General features: G+C 40.1%; 1 protein-coding gene and 1 pseudogene across 1 annotated transcript; one reads left to right on the forward strand and one right to left on the reverse strand.

The window, feature by feature from the left end:
• The first annotated feature begins 702 nt into the window (after positions 1-702).
• On the forward strand, positions 703-2,318 carry LOC101424818 (POU domain, class 5, transcription factor 1-like; annotated as a pseudogene).
• A 4,098-nt stretch (positions 2,319-6,416) lies between these two features.
• LOC101424368 (alpha-1,3-mannosyl-glycoprotein 4-beta-N-acetylglucosaminyltransferase-like protein MGAT4E) lies at positions 6,417-10,059 on the reverse strand. Its single transcript, XM_004481959.2, has 4 exons — positions 9,970-10,059; positions 9,498-9,627; positions 8,373-8,529; positions 6,417-7,633 (listed from the first exon to the last, which is right to left on the reverse strand). Exons 2-4 carry the CDS (start codon positions 9,603-9,605, stop codon positions 6,492-6,494), a joined length of 1,407 nt encoding a protein of 468 aa, XP_004482016.2. The 5' UTR covers positions 9,606-9,627; positions 9,970-10,059; the 3' UTR covers positions 6,417-6,491.
• Positions 10,060-19,562: the final 9,503 nt, after the last annotated feature.

The raw sequence follows: 19,562 nt of genomic DNA on the forward strand, positions 1-19,562 counted from the left end.
TCAAGCTGCTTTTTCTTGGATTCAGCACTTGCCCAGTTACTGCAACCATTTCACAGTTTTCCAGAGTTTTGAGGAAGATGGCTTTGCTTGTTTTTGCTAGCTGTTCAAAGATTCTGGAGGGGGACAACACTCTGGAGTATCTTATGCCCCCATTGATCAAGTGAAAGTCCTCACTGAGTTTGGTTTGTTGTTCTGTTTTTTTGTTTTTAGGAGGTACTGGAGATTGAATCCAGGACCTCTTACATGGAAAGCAGGGGCTCAACCACATGAACTACATCTGCTCCCCTCATTGCGTTTTTAATTTCAGTGATTATATTTTTCCTTTTTAGAAGTTCTATTATTTTTGAAAATATTCTAGGTCCTTCTTTTAGTCACTTATTCTTTTAAAAATTAATTAATTAATTTACACCCCCCTCCATTGTTCTGCACTTGCTGTCTGCTCTCTGTGTCCATTCATTGTGTGCTCTTTTGTGTCTGCTTGTCTTCTATTTAGGCAGCACCGGAAACTGATCATGGGAACTTCTGAAGTGGGAGAGAGGTGCCCAATCTCTTGTGGTACCTCAGCTTCCTGGTCTGCTGTATCTCTTATGTCTCTTATTATCTCTTCTCTTTGTCTCTTTTTGTTGTATCATCTTGCTGCACCAGTTCTCCATCCAGGAAGCACTCTGTGCAGGCCAGCACTCCTTCATGGGCTAGCATGCCATGGGGGTCAGCACTCTGCATGGGCCAACACTCTGTGTGGACCAGCTTGCCTTCACCAGGAGGCCCCGGGGATCAAACCCTGAACCTCCTATATGGTAGATGGGAGCCCAATTGCTTGAGCCACATCTGCTTCCCTATTCTTTTTTTTTTTAAAGATTTGTTTATTTATCCCCTCCACTCCCCCACCCCATTCTCTGCTTTCTGTGTCCATTTGTTGTGCATTCTTTTGTGCCTGCTTATCTTCTCTTTAGGTGGCACCAGGAACTGATCTTGGGACCTTCTGGAATGGAAGAGAGGTGCTCAATCTATTCTTTAAAAAAAATTTTTTATTTTGTATTTTTAAAGAAGCTTTAGATTACATAAATGTTACATCAAAACGATAGGGGATTCCAATATACCCCACCACCTCCCCCTCTCCCACTTTCCTACATTAACAACATCTTTCATTAGTGTAGTACAATTGATAAACACATATTGAAGCATTGCTACTATCCATGGACTATAGTTTACATTATAGTTTATACTTTGCCCTGCACAATTTTATAGGTTTCGACAACATGTATAAAGGCCTGTATCTGTCATTGCAATGTTATACGGGACAATTCCAGTCCCCAAAATGTCCCCATGTTACACCTATTCTTCTCTCTCCCTCCTCTCAGAATCTCTGGTGGTCACTATCTTTATATCAATGTTATAAGGTATTCCATTGTTATAATAATAATAAGTCCACTTTAGACCATAGTTGCATTCCCCACTTATAATCACTTTTTCTTTATATTTTTAATCCTTCCTCTTAAAAAACATATTATGAGTTCTGCAGAGGGGTGGCCTTCTGTGGGCCTCAGGTTGGAGTGGGGCACCAGCAAGGTAGCCTGGAGCTCCCTCTACCCAAACTTGTGGCAGGGGCTAGGGTTGAGGGCAACCTGAAGGGGCCTTCCCTGAACCCCATGCTGTCCCTTCCTGGAGTGGCGAAGCTGGACAAGGAGAAGCTGGAGCAGAACTCTGAGGAACCAGGACATCAAAATTCTGCAGAAAGAACTTGAATGACTTGCCAAGTTCCTGAAGCAGGGGTACCCCCAGGCCCATGTGGGGCTTATCCTGGGGGCACTCTTGGGAAGGTGTTCAGCCGGAGGACATCTGCTGCTTCGAGGCTCTGCAGCTGAGCTTCAAGAACAGGTAAGCTGCAGCCCCTGCTCCAGAAGTGGGTGGAGGAAGCCTACACCAGTGAGAACCATTAAGAGATATGCATTATGGAGACCCTTCTGCAGCAGGCCAGAAAGAGAAAGTGGAGGAGCATGGAAAACAGAGTGAGGGGCAACCTGGAGAACATGTTCCTGCAGTGCCTGAAGGCCTTGCTGAGCAGCCCGGGTTGGAGAAGGACGTGGTCTGAGTGTGATTCTGTAACCGCGCCAGAAGGGCAAGCAGTCAAGCAGTGACTATTTGCAAGGGAAGGAATTTCTGTGTCCTTTCCTCTGTCACCAGGGCCCCATTTTGGGGCCCCTGGCTATGGGGGCCCTCACTTCACTACTTTGTACTCCTCCGCCTCTTTCCCAGAGGGTGAAGCCTTCCCCTCTGTTCAGGTCAACCCCCTGGGCTCTCCCATGCTTTCAAACTGAGGTGCCAGAACTTCTCAGGAGCTGGGGGCAGGAGGAAAAGGGAGGGACTGGGGAGATGGGACCCTGGGATTTATAATCGTTTTATAATTGGGAACTTTTGTGATTAAATTCTCAATTCACTAAGGAAGGAATTAGGAACACAAAGGATGGGGGCAGAGGGATTTTGGGGAAACCAGTTGGAGGCAATGTGACGTTCAATGATGCTGTTGATTTTATTTTATTTATTTTATTTTTTATTTATTTATTTTTTATTGACTTTGTAATAATATTACATCAAAAATATATATGTGAGGTCCCATTCAACCCCACTCCCCCACCCCCCCTCTCCCCCCCAAAACACTCGTTCCCATCATCATGACACATCCATTGGATTTGGTAAGTACATCTTTGGGCACCTCTGCACCTCATAGTCAATGGTCCACATCATGGCCCATAGCTGTTGATTTTAATCCTCACACCACTCAACACTTTGTTCTTAAGTAAAGGATACTGGGACAAGGTAAAAAAAAATTTTTTTTGTATTGTGTGCTTGATATTTCCAATATCTGAAATCTTTTCAGCTCTGAGTTTGTTATTTGTTTCCTCTGGTGCTCATTATGGTGCCTTATTTCCTTGTGTATTTTGTGATTTTTGATGGTGAGATCATATTCTTTGGAACTTTGTGGGGATTCTTGAGTCTTAGATTCTTTTTATATATTTTTTAAGAACAATCATACACAAAATACAGAATTCTCATACACCACCTATACTAGTCAGCCAAAGGGGTGCTGATGCAAAGTACCAGTATTCTGTTGGCTTTTATAAAGGGTAATTTATTTGGGGTAGAAGCTTACAGTCATGAGGCCCTAAAAAGTCCACCTCAAAGTACCATAAGAGGTACTTTCTCACTCAAAGTCATTGGCCATGTGTTGGAACAAGATGGCAGGAGATGTCTGCAAGAGTTCAGCCTTCCTTCTTCCTCTTTAGTCTCTGTAGTCTCAGCTTCTTCTGACCTCAGCTGTAGGCTGGCATAAGGCTTATCTTTCTCCCTGAGGCTCATTTCTTTTCAGGCTCAGCTGCTCTCTTCTCCTTACAAGGTCAGTTGTAAACTATTAGGCTCATCTCTCTTCCTGGGGCCTCTGCCATGTCTAATGAACTATCTCTATTCCTCTGTGTTCTTCTCCTATGTGTCTGATTCTGTGTGAGAGTCTGTTTTATCAGCCCAAGGGGGGCTGGGACTCAATGTTGAGTCACATTCTAATGAAGTGGTTGAATCAAAGCCCTAATCTTAACATAATTTAATCAGACATCTCAGCTGAGTCTAATATAATCAAAGGGTATCATGCCCAGAGAAACAGACCAGTTTACAAACATAATCAATATCTCTTTTTGGAATTCATAAATAATATCAAAATTCCACCCCACCACCAACAACTTGCATTAGTGTAGAACATTTGTTACAATGATGATAGCATATTTTTATAATTGTACTATTAATTAAAGTCCATGGTTTAACTTAGAGTTCACAGTTTGTGTAGTGTATTTCCATGGATTCTAAAAAAATTTATTCTTTTTTCTGTATATACAATCTAACATTTTCCCTTTTAATCATATTCAGATACATATTTCAATGTTGTTAATTGTGTTCACAATTGTGCTACCATCATCACCATCCATTACCAAATTATTTCCATCATTCCAAATAGGCATTCTGCATATTTTAAGCCTTAACTTCCCAATCCCTCTCTCTACCCTCTCCCCTGGTAACCAATTTTCTAGATTCTGACTCTATAATTTTATGTATAGAAAACCTAAAGGAATCAACAAGAAAGCCACTGGAGCTAATAAAAGAATTTAGCAAAATGGGAGGGTATAAGATCAGCACACAAAAATCAGTTGTGTTTTTATACATTAGCAAAGAACAATCTGAAGAAGAAATTAAAACAATTTCATTTAAAATAGCATCTAAAATATCTTGTAATAAATTTAACCTAGGAAGTAAAAGACTTGTCCACTAAAACCCAAAAAATAGTGCTGAGGGAAGTGGCTGTGGCTCAAGCAATTGAGCTCCTGTTTGCCATGTGGAGGACCTGGGTTTGATCCCCAGACCTGAGTCCCAGGCCTGCATGGCACAGAGGCACAGGCCCCTGTGTGGTGAAGTGATGCATCAAAAAGACGATGATGCAACCAGATAGGAAAAAAAAAGTACTGCTGAAAGAAACGAAAGATCTAAACAAATGGCAATGCATTCCATGTTCATGGATTGTAAGACTTAATATCAAGATTGTTACTGAGCGAAAGTGGGGTTCTTTGTCCGATGCACTTCAAATGACCAATTCCTGAGACATTGGGGTTTCAAGAGAGAGAGTTTATTGCTAGCACATGGCAAATAGCTCAGATGGCTTAATGGTCCCAAATTTGTCTCCCCCGGAGTTTGAAGAAGTTAGGATTTTTGTGGACTCGAACAGGGAGGGGTGCAGTGGTTGCTATTACAATAGCATATTACAAAGTATACACAAGGGTGAGCCTAGTTTGAAATAATTGTAATAACCAGTAAACGAGGGTAAGACAGGTCTAGCCAGTTTCAGTAACTTCAGGTATTAACTTTTGGCTATTCTATAATAAACTGGAAAAGTAAGAAAAAAGCATCTATATAATCAGTAATCATAATTATTTGTTAATTCTTTTTAAAAAATATAAATATATTTTGTTTTTATTTATTTATTTTAAAGATTTATTTTATTTATTTCTCCCCACCCCTTCATTGTTTTGCACTTGCTGTGTCTGTTCATCTTCCTTGTTTCTTTGGGAGGCACTAGGAACTGAACCTAGGACCTCTGATGTGGGAGGGAGGCACCTAATTGCTTGAGCCACCTCTGCTCCCTGCTTTGTTATGTCTCTCATTATGTTTTCCTCCATGTGTCTCTTTTTGTGTCATCTTTTTGCATCAGCTTTCTGCACCTGCCTGTTGCATCAGCTCCCTGTCTTGCTTGTCTTCTTTTAGGTGGCACTGGGGACCTCTGCTCCCTGCTTTTGTTGTGTCTCTTGTTATGTTTTCCTTCTTGTGTCTCTTGTTGCATCAGCTTACTATGTCTGCCCATTGTGCCAGCTTGCTGTCTTCTCCAGGAGGCACCAGGAACTGAACCAGGGACCTCCTGTGTGGTAGGTGGGAGCACAGTTGCTTGAGCCACATCTACTTCCCCATTCATTAATTGAGCCACATCTACTTCCCCATTCAAGAGTTAACTCTTGGTTACAAGATGTCAATACTGCCCATAACTAACTACAGGGTCAAAGCAATCCCTATAAAAAAAAATCTAACAGCCTTTTTTTTTTCCTTCAGAAATGGAAAAGCTGATCCTCAAATTCATACGGGAATACAAGGGGCCCAAAGAGCCAAAAAACATCTTGCAAAAGAACAAAGTTGGAGGACTCACACTCTTCATTTCAAAATGTATTACAAAGCTACATTCATCAAAAATATGTGATTGCTTACATATTGTTTCTTCCCCCAAGAAAGTTATAACTTCTGTTCTGAACTTTTGGGGGTAAGATATGGAACATTTCAATGTTCTGATGAAAGTAAAGTATCCTTTCCATAGAAAAATGCACATGTAAACCAACAAAAACTTGCACACTGTTCAGGGGAAATCATGGGCTCTTAAAACATTCATTCTTGAATCCCAACTAAGCAACTTTTGTTCCAGTTAGTTCTCAACCTTGGCACACTGGGGTTTGGGTTTCTATAGATGTCAGCCAAAGTCACTTCCATCCCCATGATTATGGTAATTTCAAGACTGTTGCCAACTCTAGGAAGAGCAATAAGTCTTTCAAGGAAAGATCCTAGGGTTTTATACTTGTGTGTAGATGAGAACCAAGGCAGGTTATGATGAAGAAATTACCTTTCTCTGATGCCCATTATATTGTGTCATCTATATTATTAAAAATTAGCCTAGAAACCTGGAAATAGAGTGACCATACTTCAGCTTGCCTATGACAGTCCTGGTTTATTTCTGTTGTTCCAGTTTAATTTTTAATAGCAACTCATTTCATTCTCAAAAGGGTCCTAGTTTGCCAATAAATTGTATGAAAACCCTACTCAGAAAGAGTAGCCCTTGATCAATTTCTAGTTTTATTTCTTACCAACCATGTAATTCCATTCCCAAACATCCCTCCAGAATTCCATTGGGCCCTCTAAATCTCCTCTTCCTCAGGCTCAGTCCAGACTTTGATCTGCCTGATCAGGAGCCAAGACTCTTGAGTTGCTAACACCGTCAGTCGTATACAACTCAACTCCTCCACAGAATCTTCTTCATGAAATACCCTCTGGTCCAAATTTCCTTCCACCAGTGGTCCCAGCAGGCTATAGAGGGTACAGCCTCTGGGATCCTCTATGGGATAATAGCCTAGTTCTACTTGCCCCTGCTCAAGCCGGTACATCCCATTTTTATGAGAGCCTGTCAACACCACTATCCGGATGACTTTTTGTGGCCTTTCCAAAATCACTGTCAGGTAGCTGCCTCTGAAAGGATTCCTGGTGATGAAACAATCCTCATTCAGGATATAGGCATATTGTGGAGAAGAAGTATATTCTGTTATCATGTTAGTGGTGACACTGGCAAGGGGGTTGTCTGGTTCGTCAAAGACTTTTTCATTCTCCACAGGAAAGCATGTGTCCTCCAACACAGAATAATTGCCCATGTGGCGGAATATGGAGGGACTGAAACGAATTGGAATGTTTTGGGCCAAAAGAAAGCGGAATTCAGAGAGAAGCAAGTCAGTAGGAGTGTCCTTAGGGAAGAGGAGGAAGAACGAGGTCAGGCGGGAGAGGTCACTCGTGTGGAAAACTTTCCCAGAGAAGTTCAGGTTGGAGAACTCCAGGATCACCCAAGGTATTTCTTTCCAGGCTGATAATGCCCAGTAAATGGCAGAAACAAATTTGGGAGAACAGTGAACATTATCTCCTATCATCAGAAAGTATTCAGAGAGCTTGCTAGCAAAGTTCATGAGGAGGGCATAATCTACTTTCTGCCTGAAACGAAGTACATCACAGGATGAAGAGTGACTGATGTTATTCAGATCTCCTGGGAGAGGAGAGCCTTTGAGAAGACCATGGATCACAAGCAGCTTCTTGTCCTCAATATGTTGTTTGAAGAGACTTGAAATGTTGGTCACTGTTTGGCTGAGCCATTTAGGTTCAATATCTGACAGATGGACCAGCACTGTGATATACTTCAGCTCATGTTCTGAGGATGCCTGGAATAGGGACTGCAGGGTGTCCAAGAGGTGATTCCTGTGACGACTGTGTGCTGAGGAAATACCCACTGTCAGCAGTTCTGAGGAGAGATATGGGACTTTTAGTACTTCAGGATGTCAAAGAGGTCCTAGGTTAGAATTCTTCTCCCAGGATTTTCATTTAATACTAATGCCTGTGATAAATTCATATTTCCTGTCCTTTGGGACCCTATGGTCCAGATTAAGAGGTTACTGTCTGATCAGAAATATTGAGTCAGTTTAATTTGATCAATACTTCATCAATACTTTGTAAGTCTGTGGGAGATGGGGAAGAGGTGGCTTTATGGAAAGCAAGGCTCTCTTTGATGTGAAAGCCTGCCCCATATCAACGGCAAATTTGCCAGTTTGACAAATTATCTTAGCCTAGTCTTGACCCTCAAAATTATTTTAGATATCATCAACCAGACCTGGATTAGAGGATCTTCAAGGACCTATGTAAACCCAAGTGTTCTTGCAGTCTAGTACACTGGGACATATCACTCACACTGCCTTCCTTTCCCTTGACCTAGTTCTTTTTTTCCACAGCTCCCTCTGGTTCCTCTCCATCCTGTCTTCCCCTCCCTGGGAGCCTGCCATGAAGGATCTTCATTAGGGGATGGCTCTTTAACAGGGTCACTGTGGACCTGCACCAAATTCTTTAGCATGGCCCTATCTCTGAGAACCCTTCTTTTGTCACCAGATGCCAGGACCTTTGTCCCTTTTTACACACCCTCCCTTTCCCTTGTTAAAAGACCCTGTCTGAACTTCTCCCAGTCTGACTAATCCCTCCTAATCACTCACTATTTTCCCCAGGAATAGTTCCAGCCAGGAGTCTGTAGTTGGCATGCTGGAGTAAAGGAGAGTTTTTCTGCATTTTCTTGAAGGTCCTTAGATGATTCTCATTTTCAGATTTGATCTGCTCCTGATGTAGTCGCCACACAATTCTCTTCTTTTCCTCCTGAGGATAGGATAAGTGTTAGCCCTGAGGTGCATTTACAAATCCTCTGGAGACAATTGCAGGGCAGATTCCCCTTTTAGAACTGGCTGGACCAAGCCCTAGAAGGCAGAGTGTTCTCAGTTCCCTATTCTTCCTACCATGTGATGCTTCCAGCATAGGTCATGGGCCCTGCATAGAGGGAACTGGGGCTCTCTTTTGTGTGGGATGTCTGTAGGAAGGCTCTAGGCTTAAGTAGGGTAAGAATTTTTGTATGCCCACACTGCATCGAAACTCTCCTACCATTATTACGTTGGCAAAAGTCTTCCAACTCTGATTAGGATTGTGCTAGGTGCTGTGATAGATACTGAAAACCATTGTCTTGTCCCTGTCCTCAAGGAATTTACACATGGTGCCTCAATTCTAAAGTCCTGTCTTTCACTGAATTCTGACTACCCATACATTTCTGAACCACTTTCCCACAGCCACCCTGTACTTTAATCCAGATGGTCTACAGCATTTTAGGAAAAATGTGGACTCCAAAGCCTTAGCATGGCTGTATTGGGTTGTACTTCTCCACTTGCTGCTTTTGTATATTTCAGGGACATTATTTCAGAGCTCTGATTCTCAATCCCTTCCTGTAAGAAATGGGAAGAATAACATCTCCCATGTCACTCTCTAGTGAGTGAAGTGGCTAGCACCCAGGAAGTCCTTATTTTATTTGCTGGTCCTGCTGGTCAGCATAAGCCTCTAAAGGTGGCCTCTCCACACTTAAGGTGCCCTGTCTTTGTCCTGCTCCTATTCAAATCCTATCCATATTTCAAAATTGGTTCAATATTTACCTTTTCCCTGACACTCTTCCAATTCTTCAAGTGCCCTCTTCTCAGAAGAACTACAGTGATACGAGTGTTTCACATAACTGGAAACCTTTCCCACTTTATGAAGGGTTTTTCAAAAGTGGTCCAGCTCTCAAGCTAAGCTCTGGTACTCACCGTTAATAGACTGTACTCAACATGCTCTTGGTTATTCTCTTGGAGAATGAAGCCCAGGAGGTCTAAGGACACAGCGGCTATGATATATCTCCACAGACAAAGGTACATGGTACTGGGGCCGGGAGCAGCTCTGCAAAGTAATGTGAGCAGGATATGGTCCTGAATTCCTATTCAGAAAAGGACAGGATGTCTTCCTCTTGCCTTGAATCCTGCCACTTCCTTTCCTCCAAACCCCATCTTGGTCATGACTTCATAATTATTTTTTTAACCTTTACCCACCCAGATGGGCCTCCCCTCCCTTCTTGTAGCCATCTGAAGAAAGAGAAAGGTTAAAGAGTTTCATTCTGTTAAGTCTCTACCTTCTTCACCTCCTTTCTGGGTTTCCAGGTAAAATTGAATGATCTTCCTTCATTTAACCAGAGAGCATTTATTGCCAAGAAGAGGAAATCAAGGGTTCAGGTGTTAAATGTACCTTTCCCAAAGCGTCAAACTCCAGTTGAGTTCTCCTCTTGGGTTTTTCCAATATGTACTTTCTCTTTATCCCCACTTACTTTTGCAACTTATCTTTTCCAGGATTACGTTTGGTAGATTTAAGAGGTTTTGAATCAAGTCAATAGTACATAGGAAACTCTTGCTGGCACATCTGCACCATGCCTTACTGGTAAGAAGGATGTGGACCCAAAAGTGGACAGAAGTTTCTAACCATGTGGAAATCTTTACTATATTTGGAGCACCATATCCATTGGAGTCTTTTTTCTAACGGAAAATGAGGCGTGAGTGTCAGAGAGCAGGAATTGTTTTGAACCCCAGAAAAAACTTTGATGTTGAAGGATTGGTTCCCAAAGTGGCTTTTCTGAGGTAGCTGAACCTGGCCAACCCTCCCGGAAGACCCACTTGACAACCATTGTTCACCCTGAATGGGGGTACTGCTCAACATTCCAGCCTCACATCAGGCATCTGTTTCTAGGTGAAGTGGGGAGAATGTTTTAAAACCAGCTTTCTAGTCTTTTATCTCAAACCCAGAAATTTGGAAATCAGGTGTCCCTTTGAATTAAGGTGACAAAGTTAGATTTTGAAAGATTCCTTTCCTTGTAGACGAACTCCATGGATAGTTCCTGGAGGAGGCACTGCCCCGATTCCACATCTCCCTCTCCAGGGTGCTGTTAGGCTGTGCTGCCTGGTAGGTTCTGAATCTCCAATTCTCTCTTGGGCCGAGAATTTCCCAGTGGACCTCTGAAGCTTCCTTTTCTTCTGTTTTCCTGTCCCTCCTCTCCAACACTTTTTGAACTCTTTTCTTGCAGTTTTCTTCTATTTTTTCTCTTTCTTTTCTAAAAACAACAAAAATCACATTACAAAGATTTAAATTGAAGTTTAGAGGTTAGATTTTATTAAGAACAATTTTTTCCACTTTAGAGCTACATATACTTTTTAATAAGATTTATTTATTTACTACCCCCCCCATTTGTGCTCACTGTCTGCTCTCTGTGTCTGTTCATTGTGTGCTCTGTCTGCTCATCATCTTTTTAGGAGGCACAGGGAACCAAACCTGGGACTACCCTTGTGGGAGGGAGGTGTCCAATCACTTGTGTCACATCTGTTCCCTGCTTGTTAATTGGGTTGAGTTTTGTTGTTGTTGTTATTGTTACATTATAAAAGTTCTGTATATATCTATCTATCTATATTTTTGTCTTTATTTTTTTTAATGTTACATTAAAAAAACATGAGGTCCCCATCTACCCCCCACCCCCCCCACCCGAGTCCTCCCCCTATAACAACAACCTCCTCCATCATCATGAGACATTCATTGCACTTGGTGACTACATCTCTGAGCACTGCTGCACCTCATGGTCAATGGTCCACACCATAGCCCACACTGTCCCACAGTCCACCTGGTGGGCCATGGGAGGACATACAATGTCCAGTAACTGTCCCTGCAGCACCACCCAGGACAACTCCAACCCCCGAAAATGCCTCCACATCACATCTCTTCCTCCCACTCCTCACCCCCAGCAGCCACCATGGCCACTTTCTCTACACCAATGCCACATTTTCTTCGATTACTAATCACAATAGTTCATGAATAGAATATCAGTAAGTCCACTCTAATCCATACTGTATTCCTCCATCCTGTGGACCTTAGAATGGTTGTGTCTACTCCACATCTATATCAAGAGGGGGCTTAGATTCCACATGGATGCTGGATGCAATTCTCCTGCTTTCAGTTGTAGGCACTCTTGGCTCCCTGGTGTGGTGGTTGACCTTCTTCACCTCCATGTTAGCTGAGTGGGGTAAGTCCAATAAACCAGAGTGTAGGAGTTGCAAGTCTGTTGAGGCTCAGGGCTTGGCTATCTCATGGTCAATCCAGAGATTCAGGTCCTCTGGGTATACACTAAACCCCAGTGCCAACTACAGATCTGGTAAAAGTAACAGGAGAGGCTTGTGGACAAAGCTCACATCTGAGTACAGCTCCATCACACATAAACACAAACTCCAAAGTAGGGCCAACTGACATGGTACTGAACTCCAGCTGCCATGACCATAGAACCTGTGGGTCTCTGTAGCCCTCAGAAGAACCAATACCTGGGGTTGTATCTACTTTATCTGTCTCTGGGACTCTGCTGAGGTGTGCATAAGGGCAACCTCTCTGATAACCTCCCAGGTCTTTTTGGAGACTCATAGTCATATAAACTCATTTGTCCTTTCCATTTCCCCCTTTTATTCAGGTCAAAAAGCATTTTTAACTCCTGGTATTATATGTAGACTGAGATATTCTGCTGGTCTAAGTTGACCCTTTTATTCAATGTCACTTTCTAGTTACATCATCAGCTGGTACTTGGTAGTAATCCCTTGGCACCAGGGAGGATCATCCCTGGGAGTCATGTCCCATGCTGGGGGGAAGGCAACACATTTACATGCTGAGTTTGGCTTCGAGACTGGCCACATTTGAACACGGAGGCTCTCAGAAGGTAACTCTTAGGCACCCTGCAGCTCTAGGCCTTGTTCTTATTACAGGTGCACAGGCTCACAAGCACAGTCATTAGTATCAAGGGCTCATTTTTCGACCTTACTTCTTTTTTGGTCTTTGCCATTGCACTTGGGGGATTGTTGCTGTTCCTTTAGGGACTGTGATCGAGCTCCCCTGGCTAGGAACTCAGCACTCCCTCAGTTATTGTTCTTAATTGTAACCATTATGAAAATATCCAAACATTTTTATGTACCCTGGATATATGCCCTGAAGAACTTCCTGCCAACCATGTGTCCCCTGTCAATAATATCCCACACCAGTATTCCTCCCCTGCCATTGTTGAACCTCTCTGTGATCCAAAACTTCTTAAAAAATGAAGCCCAATATATTGCCAGGTTCCATTAATAGTAAAATGGAATATAGTGATGAGTTGAAAGGTTAGATATAGAATACATATTAATTTAGAAAAATTAAGGTAAAAATAAATTGGCGTATCAAAAATTAAAAAATGCAAAAGCTTTGTTTTGATGTTTTGCCTTCCATCACTGCAATAAGTGTTGCCCTGTATGCAAATTGGCAAGGCAACGTCTTTTGTCTTTTCCTCAGTGTCTACGTCCTTTCTTTTTCTTTTCCTAATTATTAAGCTTATCTTCACAAAAGTTTTAGATGACAGTAATTCATATAAACAATATATAATACTCCCACATATCCAACATAAAACCCTTTCCCTTCCACAGCAATAATCTTTTTACATGGTCATACTATATTTACTGAAACTGATGTACAGATATTGAGACAATAGCTTTCAAACAAGGTAACATTTGTGTTTACATTGTGGTTTATATTTTAGACTATACAATTTTCTAAATTTTAGTTATCTTATGTTTTACATTATGCTTTACATTTTAGCCTATCAGCCCCTATACATTTTTGGTGTAATTTAAGATGTCTTATATCCATCCTTGCATAATCTTGTGGAACACTTCTATTATCCACACAATTACTTTGATTCCATCTGTTCAATATCTCTTTCCCCCTCCCCTCAGGGCCCACAGTGACAATCAATCTTCTTTGCTTGAAGGGCAATGTTCAGAGATACTTGCAATAACGTTGAGGGCTTGACATGCTCAACTGCCCTAATGCATTGGGGGCCACCATTTCTCTCGAGAGATACAATTCCCTCTATTTGAGAACATCAATCCTCCCCAGGATGTGGGTATACTTTCCCTCTCATTATATGGGTCTCTATCCAATGATATAACCCACTATGGCAAAATGAGCACTCACACACTCCCTAGAAGCCTGTCCTGCATCAAATTATCCCCTTTAAGCATCTTAAACAGGTAATCTTCCTTATTATATTTTTGAAAAAGTTTTCTCAGTATTATACTCTCAACCGAATACCTGACAATCTCCTATGTTCATATGTTCCCCCACCCTCCCCCCAATTTCTTGGGCAATATTACCCATCCTCATCCCTAGCCCCCCTCAAGCCCACAAAGCCCCACCCAAAGGTAACCCTATGCCCCCATTTTATCCTTTCCTTGTACAAATACTTACTTCCAGCTTATCATAGATTTCACCCATGTAGGTATCAGCTTACATCATTCCTCTACCCCCCATTTTCCTTTAAGCCTATCATCCAGTCTCTAGCTCTCTGAGGCAGCTTGGTTTACTTATTTCATATCATTGAGGTCATATAATATTTGTCCTTCAGTGCCTGGGTTCCTTCACTCAACATAAGTTTCTCAAGATTCATCCATGTTATCACATGTGTTTGTAGTGTATTCGTTCTTAAAGTTGAGTTGTATTCCATTGTATGTATATACCACATTTTCTTTATCTATTCATCTCTTGATGGGCATTTGGGTTGATTCCAACTTCTGGCAATAGTGAACAATGCTACTATGAACATTGGTGTGCATATATCGGTTTGTGTCCTTGTTTTCCGTTTTACTGGGTATATACCTAGCAGTGGAATTGTTGGGTCATATGGCAAATCTATAGCTAGTTTTTTGAGAAACCAACAAACTATCCTCCAGAATGGCTGGATCCTTCTGCATTCCCACCAGCAGTGGATGAGTGTTCCCATTCCTCCACATCCTCTCCAGCATTTGTAGTCTTCTGTTTTTTTCATAGCTGCCAATATTATGGGAGTAAGATGGTATCTAATTGTAGTTTTGATTAGCATTTCCCTGATAGCTAGAGATTTGGAGCATTTTTCCATGTGCTTTTTAGCCATTTGTATTTCTTCTTTGGAGAAGTGTCTGTTTAAATCTTTTTCCCATTTTTAAAATGGGTTGTTTGTCTTTTTATTTTCAAGATATAGGAGTTCTTTATATATGCAGGTTATAAGTCTCCTATCAGATATATGGTTACCAAATATTTTCTCCCATTGTGTAGGATCTCTTTTCACTTTCTTGACAAATTCCTTTGAGGTGCAGAAGGCTTTAATTTTGAGGAAGTCCCATTTATCTATTTGTTCTTTTGCTGCTCATGCTTTGGGTGTGAAGTTCATGAAGCCATTTCCTATTATAAGGTCCTGTAGATGCTTCCCTACACTGCTTTCCAAAGTCTTTATGGTCTTGGCTCTTATATTTAGGTCTTTGGTCCATCTTGAGTTGATTTTTGTATAAGGTGTGAGATGGTAATCCTCTTTCATTCTTTTACATATGGATATCCAGTTCTCCAGGTACCATTTGTTGAATAGGCCATTCGCTCCCAGTTGAGAGGATTTGGTGTCTTTATTGAATATTATATGACTATATATATGAGGATCTATATCAGAACTCTAATTCAGTTCCATTGGTCTGTGTGTCTCTCCTTGTGGCAGTACCATGCTGTTTTCACTACCATAGCTTTGTAGTATGTTTTGAAGTCAGGTAGTGTGATTCCTCCAATTTTGTTTTTCTTTTTCAATATGTCTTTGGCTATTCGAGGTCTCTTTCTTTTCCAAATAAGTTTCATACCTAGTTTTCCTAGTTCATTAAGGAATGCTGTGTTGATTTTTATTGGGATTGCATTGAATGTGTAGATCAGTTTTGGTAGGATAAACATCTTAATAATATTTAGTCTTCCTATCCATGAACAGGGAATATTCTTCCATTTATTTAGATCTTCTTTGATTTCCTTGAACAGTGTTGTGTAGTTCTCTGTGTATGAGGTTTTTACATCTTTAGTTAAATTTATTCTTAGGTATTTGATTTTTTTAAAATTTACTATTGTAAATGGTATTTGTTTCTTGATTTCTTCCAGAGCTTGCTCATTATTGGTGTACAGAAATGCTACTGATTTTTGTGCATTGATCTTATAACTTGCAACTGTACTAAACTCATTTATGAATTCTAGAAGCTTTGTTGTAGACTTCTCAGGGTTTTCTATGTATAGGGTCATGTCATCTGCAAATAATGAAATTTTGACTTCTTCTTTTCCAATTTGAATGCTTTTTATATCTGGTTCTTGCCTCAGTGCTCGAGTAAGTACTTCTAAGACAATGTTAAATAGAAGTTAAATAGTGGGCATCCTTGTTTTGTTCCTGATCTTAGAGGGAAAGATTTTAGGATTTCACCACTGTAAACGATGTTGGCTGTGGGTTTTTCATATATACTCTTTATCATGGCCAGAAAATTTCCTTGTATTCCAATCTTTTGCAGTGTTTTTTATCAAGAAAGGGTGCTGTATTTTGTCAAATGCTTTTTCTGCATCTATAGATATAATCATGATTTTTTTCCTTCAATCTGTTTATATGGTGTATTACATTGATTGATTTTCTTATGTTGAACCATCCTTGCATACCTGGAATGAATCCCACTTGATCATGGTGTATAATTCGTTTAATGTGCTGTTGAATATGGTTAGCAAGTATCTTGTTGAGGATTTTTGCGTCTAGGTTCATTAGAGAAATTGGTCTGTAATTTTCTTTCTTGTGGTTTCTTTGTTTGGCTTTGGTACTACGGTAATGTGGGCATCATAGAATGAGTTAGGTAATGTTCCCTCTGTTTCGATTTTTTGGAAGAGTTTCAGCAAGATTGGCATTAGTTCTTTCTGGAATGTTTTGTAGAATTCACCTGTGAAGCTGTCTGGCCCAGGGCTCTTCTTAGTTGGGAGGTTTTTAATGACTGATTCTATCTCTTTACCTGTGATTGGTTTGTTGAGATCATCAATTTCTTCTTTCATCAATATAGGCTACTTATGTGTTTGTAGGAATTTGTTCATTTCCTCTGAATTGCCATTTTTGTTGGAATATAGTTTTTCAGAGTATCCTCTAACGATAGTCTTTATTTCTGTGGGGTCAGTGGTGATATCTCCTTTCTCATTTCTTATATTGTGCATTTGCATCTTCTCTTTTTTTTTCTTTGTTAGTCTAGCTAAGGGTTTGTCAATTTTATTGACCTTCTCGAAGAACCAGCTCTTGGTCTTGTTTATCTTTTCAAATGCTTTCTTATTTTCTATTTCATTTAGTTCTGCTCTTATCTTTGTTGTTTCTTCCTTTCTTCTTCCTGTGGGGTTACTTTGTTGTTTTTTTACTAATTCCCCCAAATGTGCAGTTCTTCAATTTTTGCTCTTCTTTTTTGATGTATGAATTTGTGACTATAAATTTCCCTCTCAGTACTGCTTTTGCTGCATCCCATAAGTTTTTTTTTTATTATTTATTTTTTTTTTAAAATTACATTATGAAAAAACATCCCATAAGTTTTGGTATGTTGTGTTATCATTTTCATTAGTTTCAAGGTAGTTATTAATTTCTTTTGAGATTTTCTCTTTGACCCACAGTTTTTCTAAGAGTGTGCTGTTTAATTTTCATATCTTGGTACGAAATCTGGGCCTCTGGCCCTTGCAGATTTCCAGCTTCACTCTACTGTGGTCAGAGATATTATTTTATATGATTTTGATCTTTCTGAATTCATTGAGCCCTTCTTTGTGGCCTAGCATATGGTCTGTCTTGGAGAATGATCCATGTGCACTTGAGAAAAATGTATATCCTGCTGTATTTGGGTGTAATGATCTGTATATGTCTATTAGGTCCAGCTCCTCTAATATACTGTTCAAAGTTTTTGTTTCTTTATTGATTCTCTTTTGAGATATTCTGTCCAAAGTTGATAGTGGTGTATTGAAGTCCCCCACTATAATTGTAGAGGCATCTATTCTTTCACTTAGTTTTTCCAGTGTTTGCCTCATGTATTTGTAGGCACCCTTGTTAGGAGCATGCATATTTATGATTGTTCGTTCTTCTTGAAAGATTATCCCTTTCACTAATATGTAGTATCCATCTTTGTCTCTCACAATTGTTTTGCATTTAAAGTCTATTTTGTCTGATATTAATATAGCTACTCCTGCCTTTTTTGGTTATTGTTTGCTTGTAAGATTGTTTTCCAGCCATTAACTTTCAACCCCCTTGAATTCCTGGGTCTAAGATGTGTTTCTTGTAGACAGCATATAGATGGGTCATATTTCCTTATCCAATCTTCCAGTCTGAATCTTTTGACAGGTGAATTTAATCCATTGACATTGTTATTACTTTTAAGGAATTATTTATGTTAGCCATATTTTGTTTGGACTTGTGTTTGTCATATTTTTTTTAGTTTTTTTCCTTCTCTTTTTGTCTTTTTTGTTGCTCTTACACTCTCTTCCAACTCTGCCTCTCCTGGTTTTTTCTTTCTTCCTGCAGAACTCTCTTTAGTATTTCTTGAAGGGCAGGGTTCTTGTTGGCATACTCTTTTAATTTCTGTTTATTTTTTGAATATTTTGAAATCTACATCATTTTTGAATGCTAGTTTAGCTGGGTAGAGTGTTCTTGGTTGGAAATTTTTTTCTTTCAGTACCTTGACTATATCATACCACTGCCTTCTTTCCTCCATGATTTCAGATGAGAAATCAGCACTTAATCTTATGGAGCCTCCCTTGTATGTGATGGTTCTCTTTTTTCTTGCTGCTTTTAGAATTTTCTCTTTGTCTTGAGCATTGGATAATTTGACAAGTATATGCCTTGGGGTAGGCCTGTTGGGATTTATGGTGTTTGGGGTGTGTTGTGCTTCCTGGACATGCACATCCATCTCCCTCAGTAGATTTGGTAAGTTTTCAGCCATTATTTCCTCCAAATCCCCTTCTGTCCCCTTTCCCTTCTCTTCTCCTTCTGAGACACCTATAATACATATGTTTGTGCATTTTGCATTGTCATTCACGTCCCTAAGTCCTAGCTGGATTTATTCTATCTTTTTATTGACCAGTTCTACTATCTGTTTGATTTCAGATGTACTGTCTTCCACATCGCTAATTCTCTCCTCTGCCTCTTCTAATCTGGCGCTATTTGCTGAGAGTGTATTTTTGATTTCTTGAACTGTGGTGTTCATCACCATCATATCTGCTATCTTTTTGTGTATGAATGCAATTTCATCTGTATTTTCTCCAAGTATTTTCTTCATATTGTTAATCTCCTCCTTTACTTCATTAAGTTGGTCTCTAATATATGTTTTGAGAGCTTTAATTACTTGTTCAATGTTCTGCTCCTCTTCCTGGTTTTTAGTTTGTTCATTGGATTCAGCCATGTTTTCCTGATTATTGGTTTGGCTTGTAGTTTTTTGTTGCTGTCTGGTCATCATTTTATCTTGATGGGTTTAATCAGTTCCTTAGCTTCTTTGTCTAGTCTTGGGGATTAATTAGTTGTTGTTTATGAATGTTATGTCTTCTCTTTGTCACTTTGTTCTTCTTACTCTATTTTCTTGTTGCTGGCTAAGTTCACTTTGAAGGAAAATATTAGGGCTAGGGAAAGCAAAATGAGTAAGAAAAGAAAATGTATTAAGTAGTATTGGTAATAAATCTTAACAGAGCAACAATGTGAGATCTAGGAGAATGGATATTAGACTCATGTAAGTTCTGTCAAGTTATAGCAGTAAGTAGAGTACCTATAAGGAGACAGTCTGCTGAATATGGGGAGGAATATAGTATGAGTTAAAAGGCCAGTGTTTTCATGAGAGAGGGAAAGAGAAAAGAAAGACAATAATATCAAGAGTGGATAAAAGGCAGAAAACAGAACAAAAGTATTAGAAATAAAAAGTCAGACAATTTTGGGGCCAAAGAAAGGGAGGTGGAATGTAAGAGAA

The sequence above is a fragment of the Dasypus novemcinctus genome, chromosome 13, assembly GCF_030445035.2.
Source record: "Dasypus novemcinctus isolate mDasNov1 chromosome 13, mDasNov1.1.hap2, whole genome shotgun sequence".
NCBI lineage: Eukaryota > Metazoa > Chordata > Mammalia > Cingulata > Dasypodidae > Dasypus > Dasypus novemcinctus.

What these genes read in the sequence shown, in the direction of transcription:
- LOC101424368 (XM_004481959.2), bottom strand. Translation starts at nt 9,605, where the DNA reads ATGTACCTTTGTCTGTGGAGATATATCATAGCCGCTGTGTCCTTAGAC. An exon ending in TTGAGTACAGTCTATTAACG is followed by an intron (nt 8,530 to 9,497) that starts GTGAGTACCAGA and finishes TCCTATCCTCAG; the next exon opens with GAGGAAAAGAAGAGAATTGT. An exon ending in AACTATTCCTGGGGAAAATA is followed by an intron (nt 7,634 to 8,372) that starts GTGAGTGATTAG and finishes ATCTCTCCTCAG; the next exon opens with AACTGCTGACAGTGGGTATT.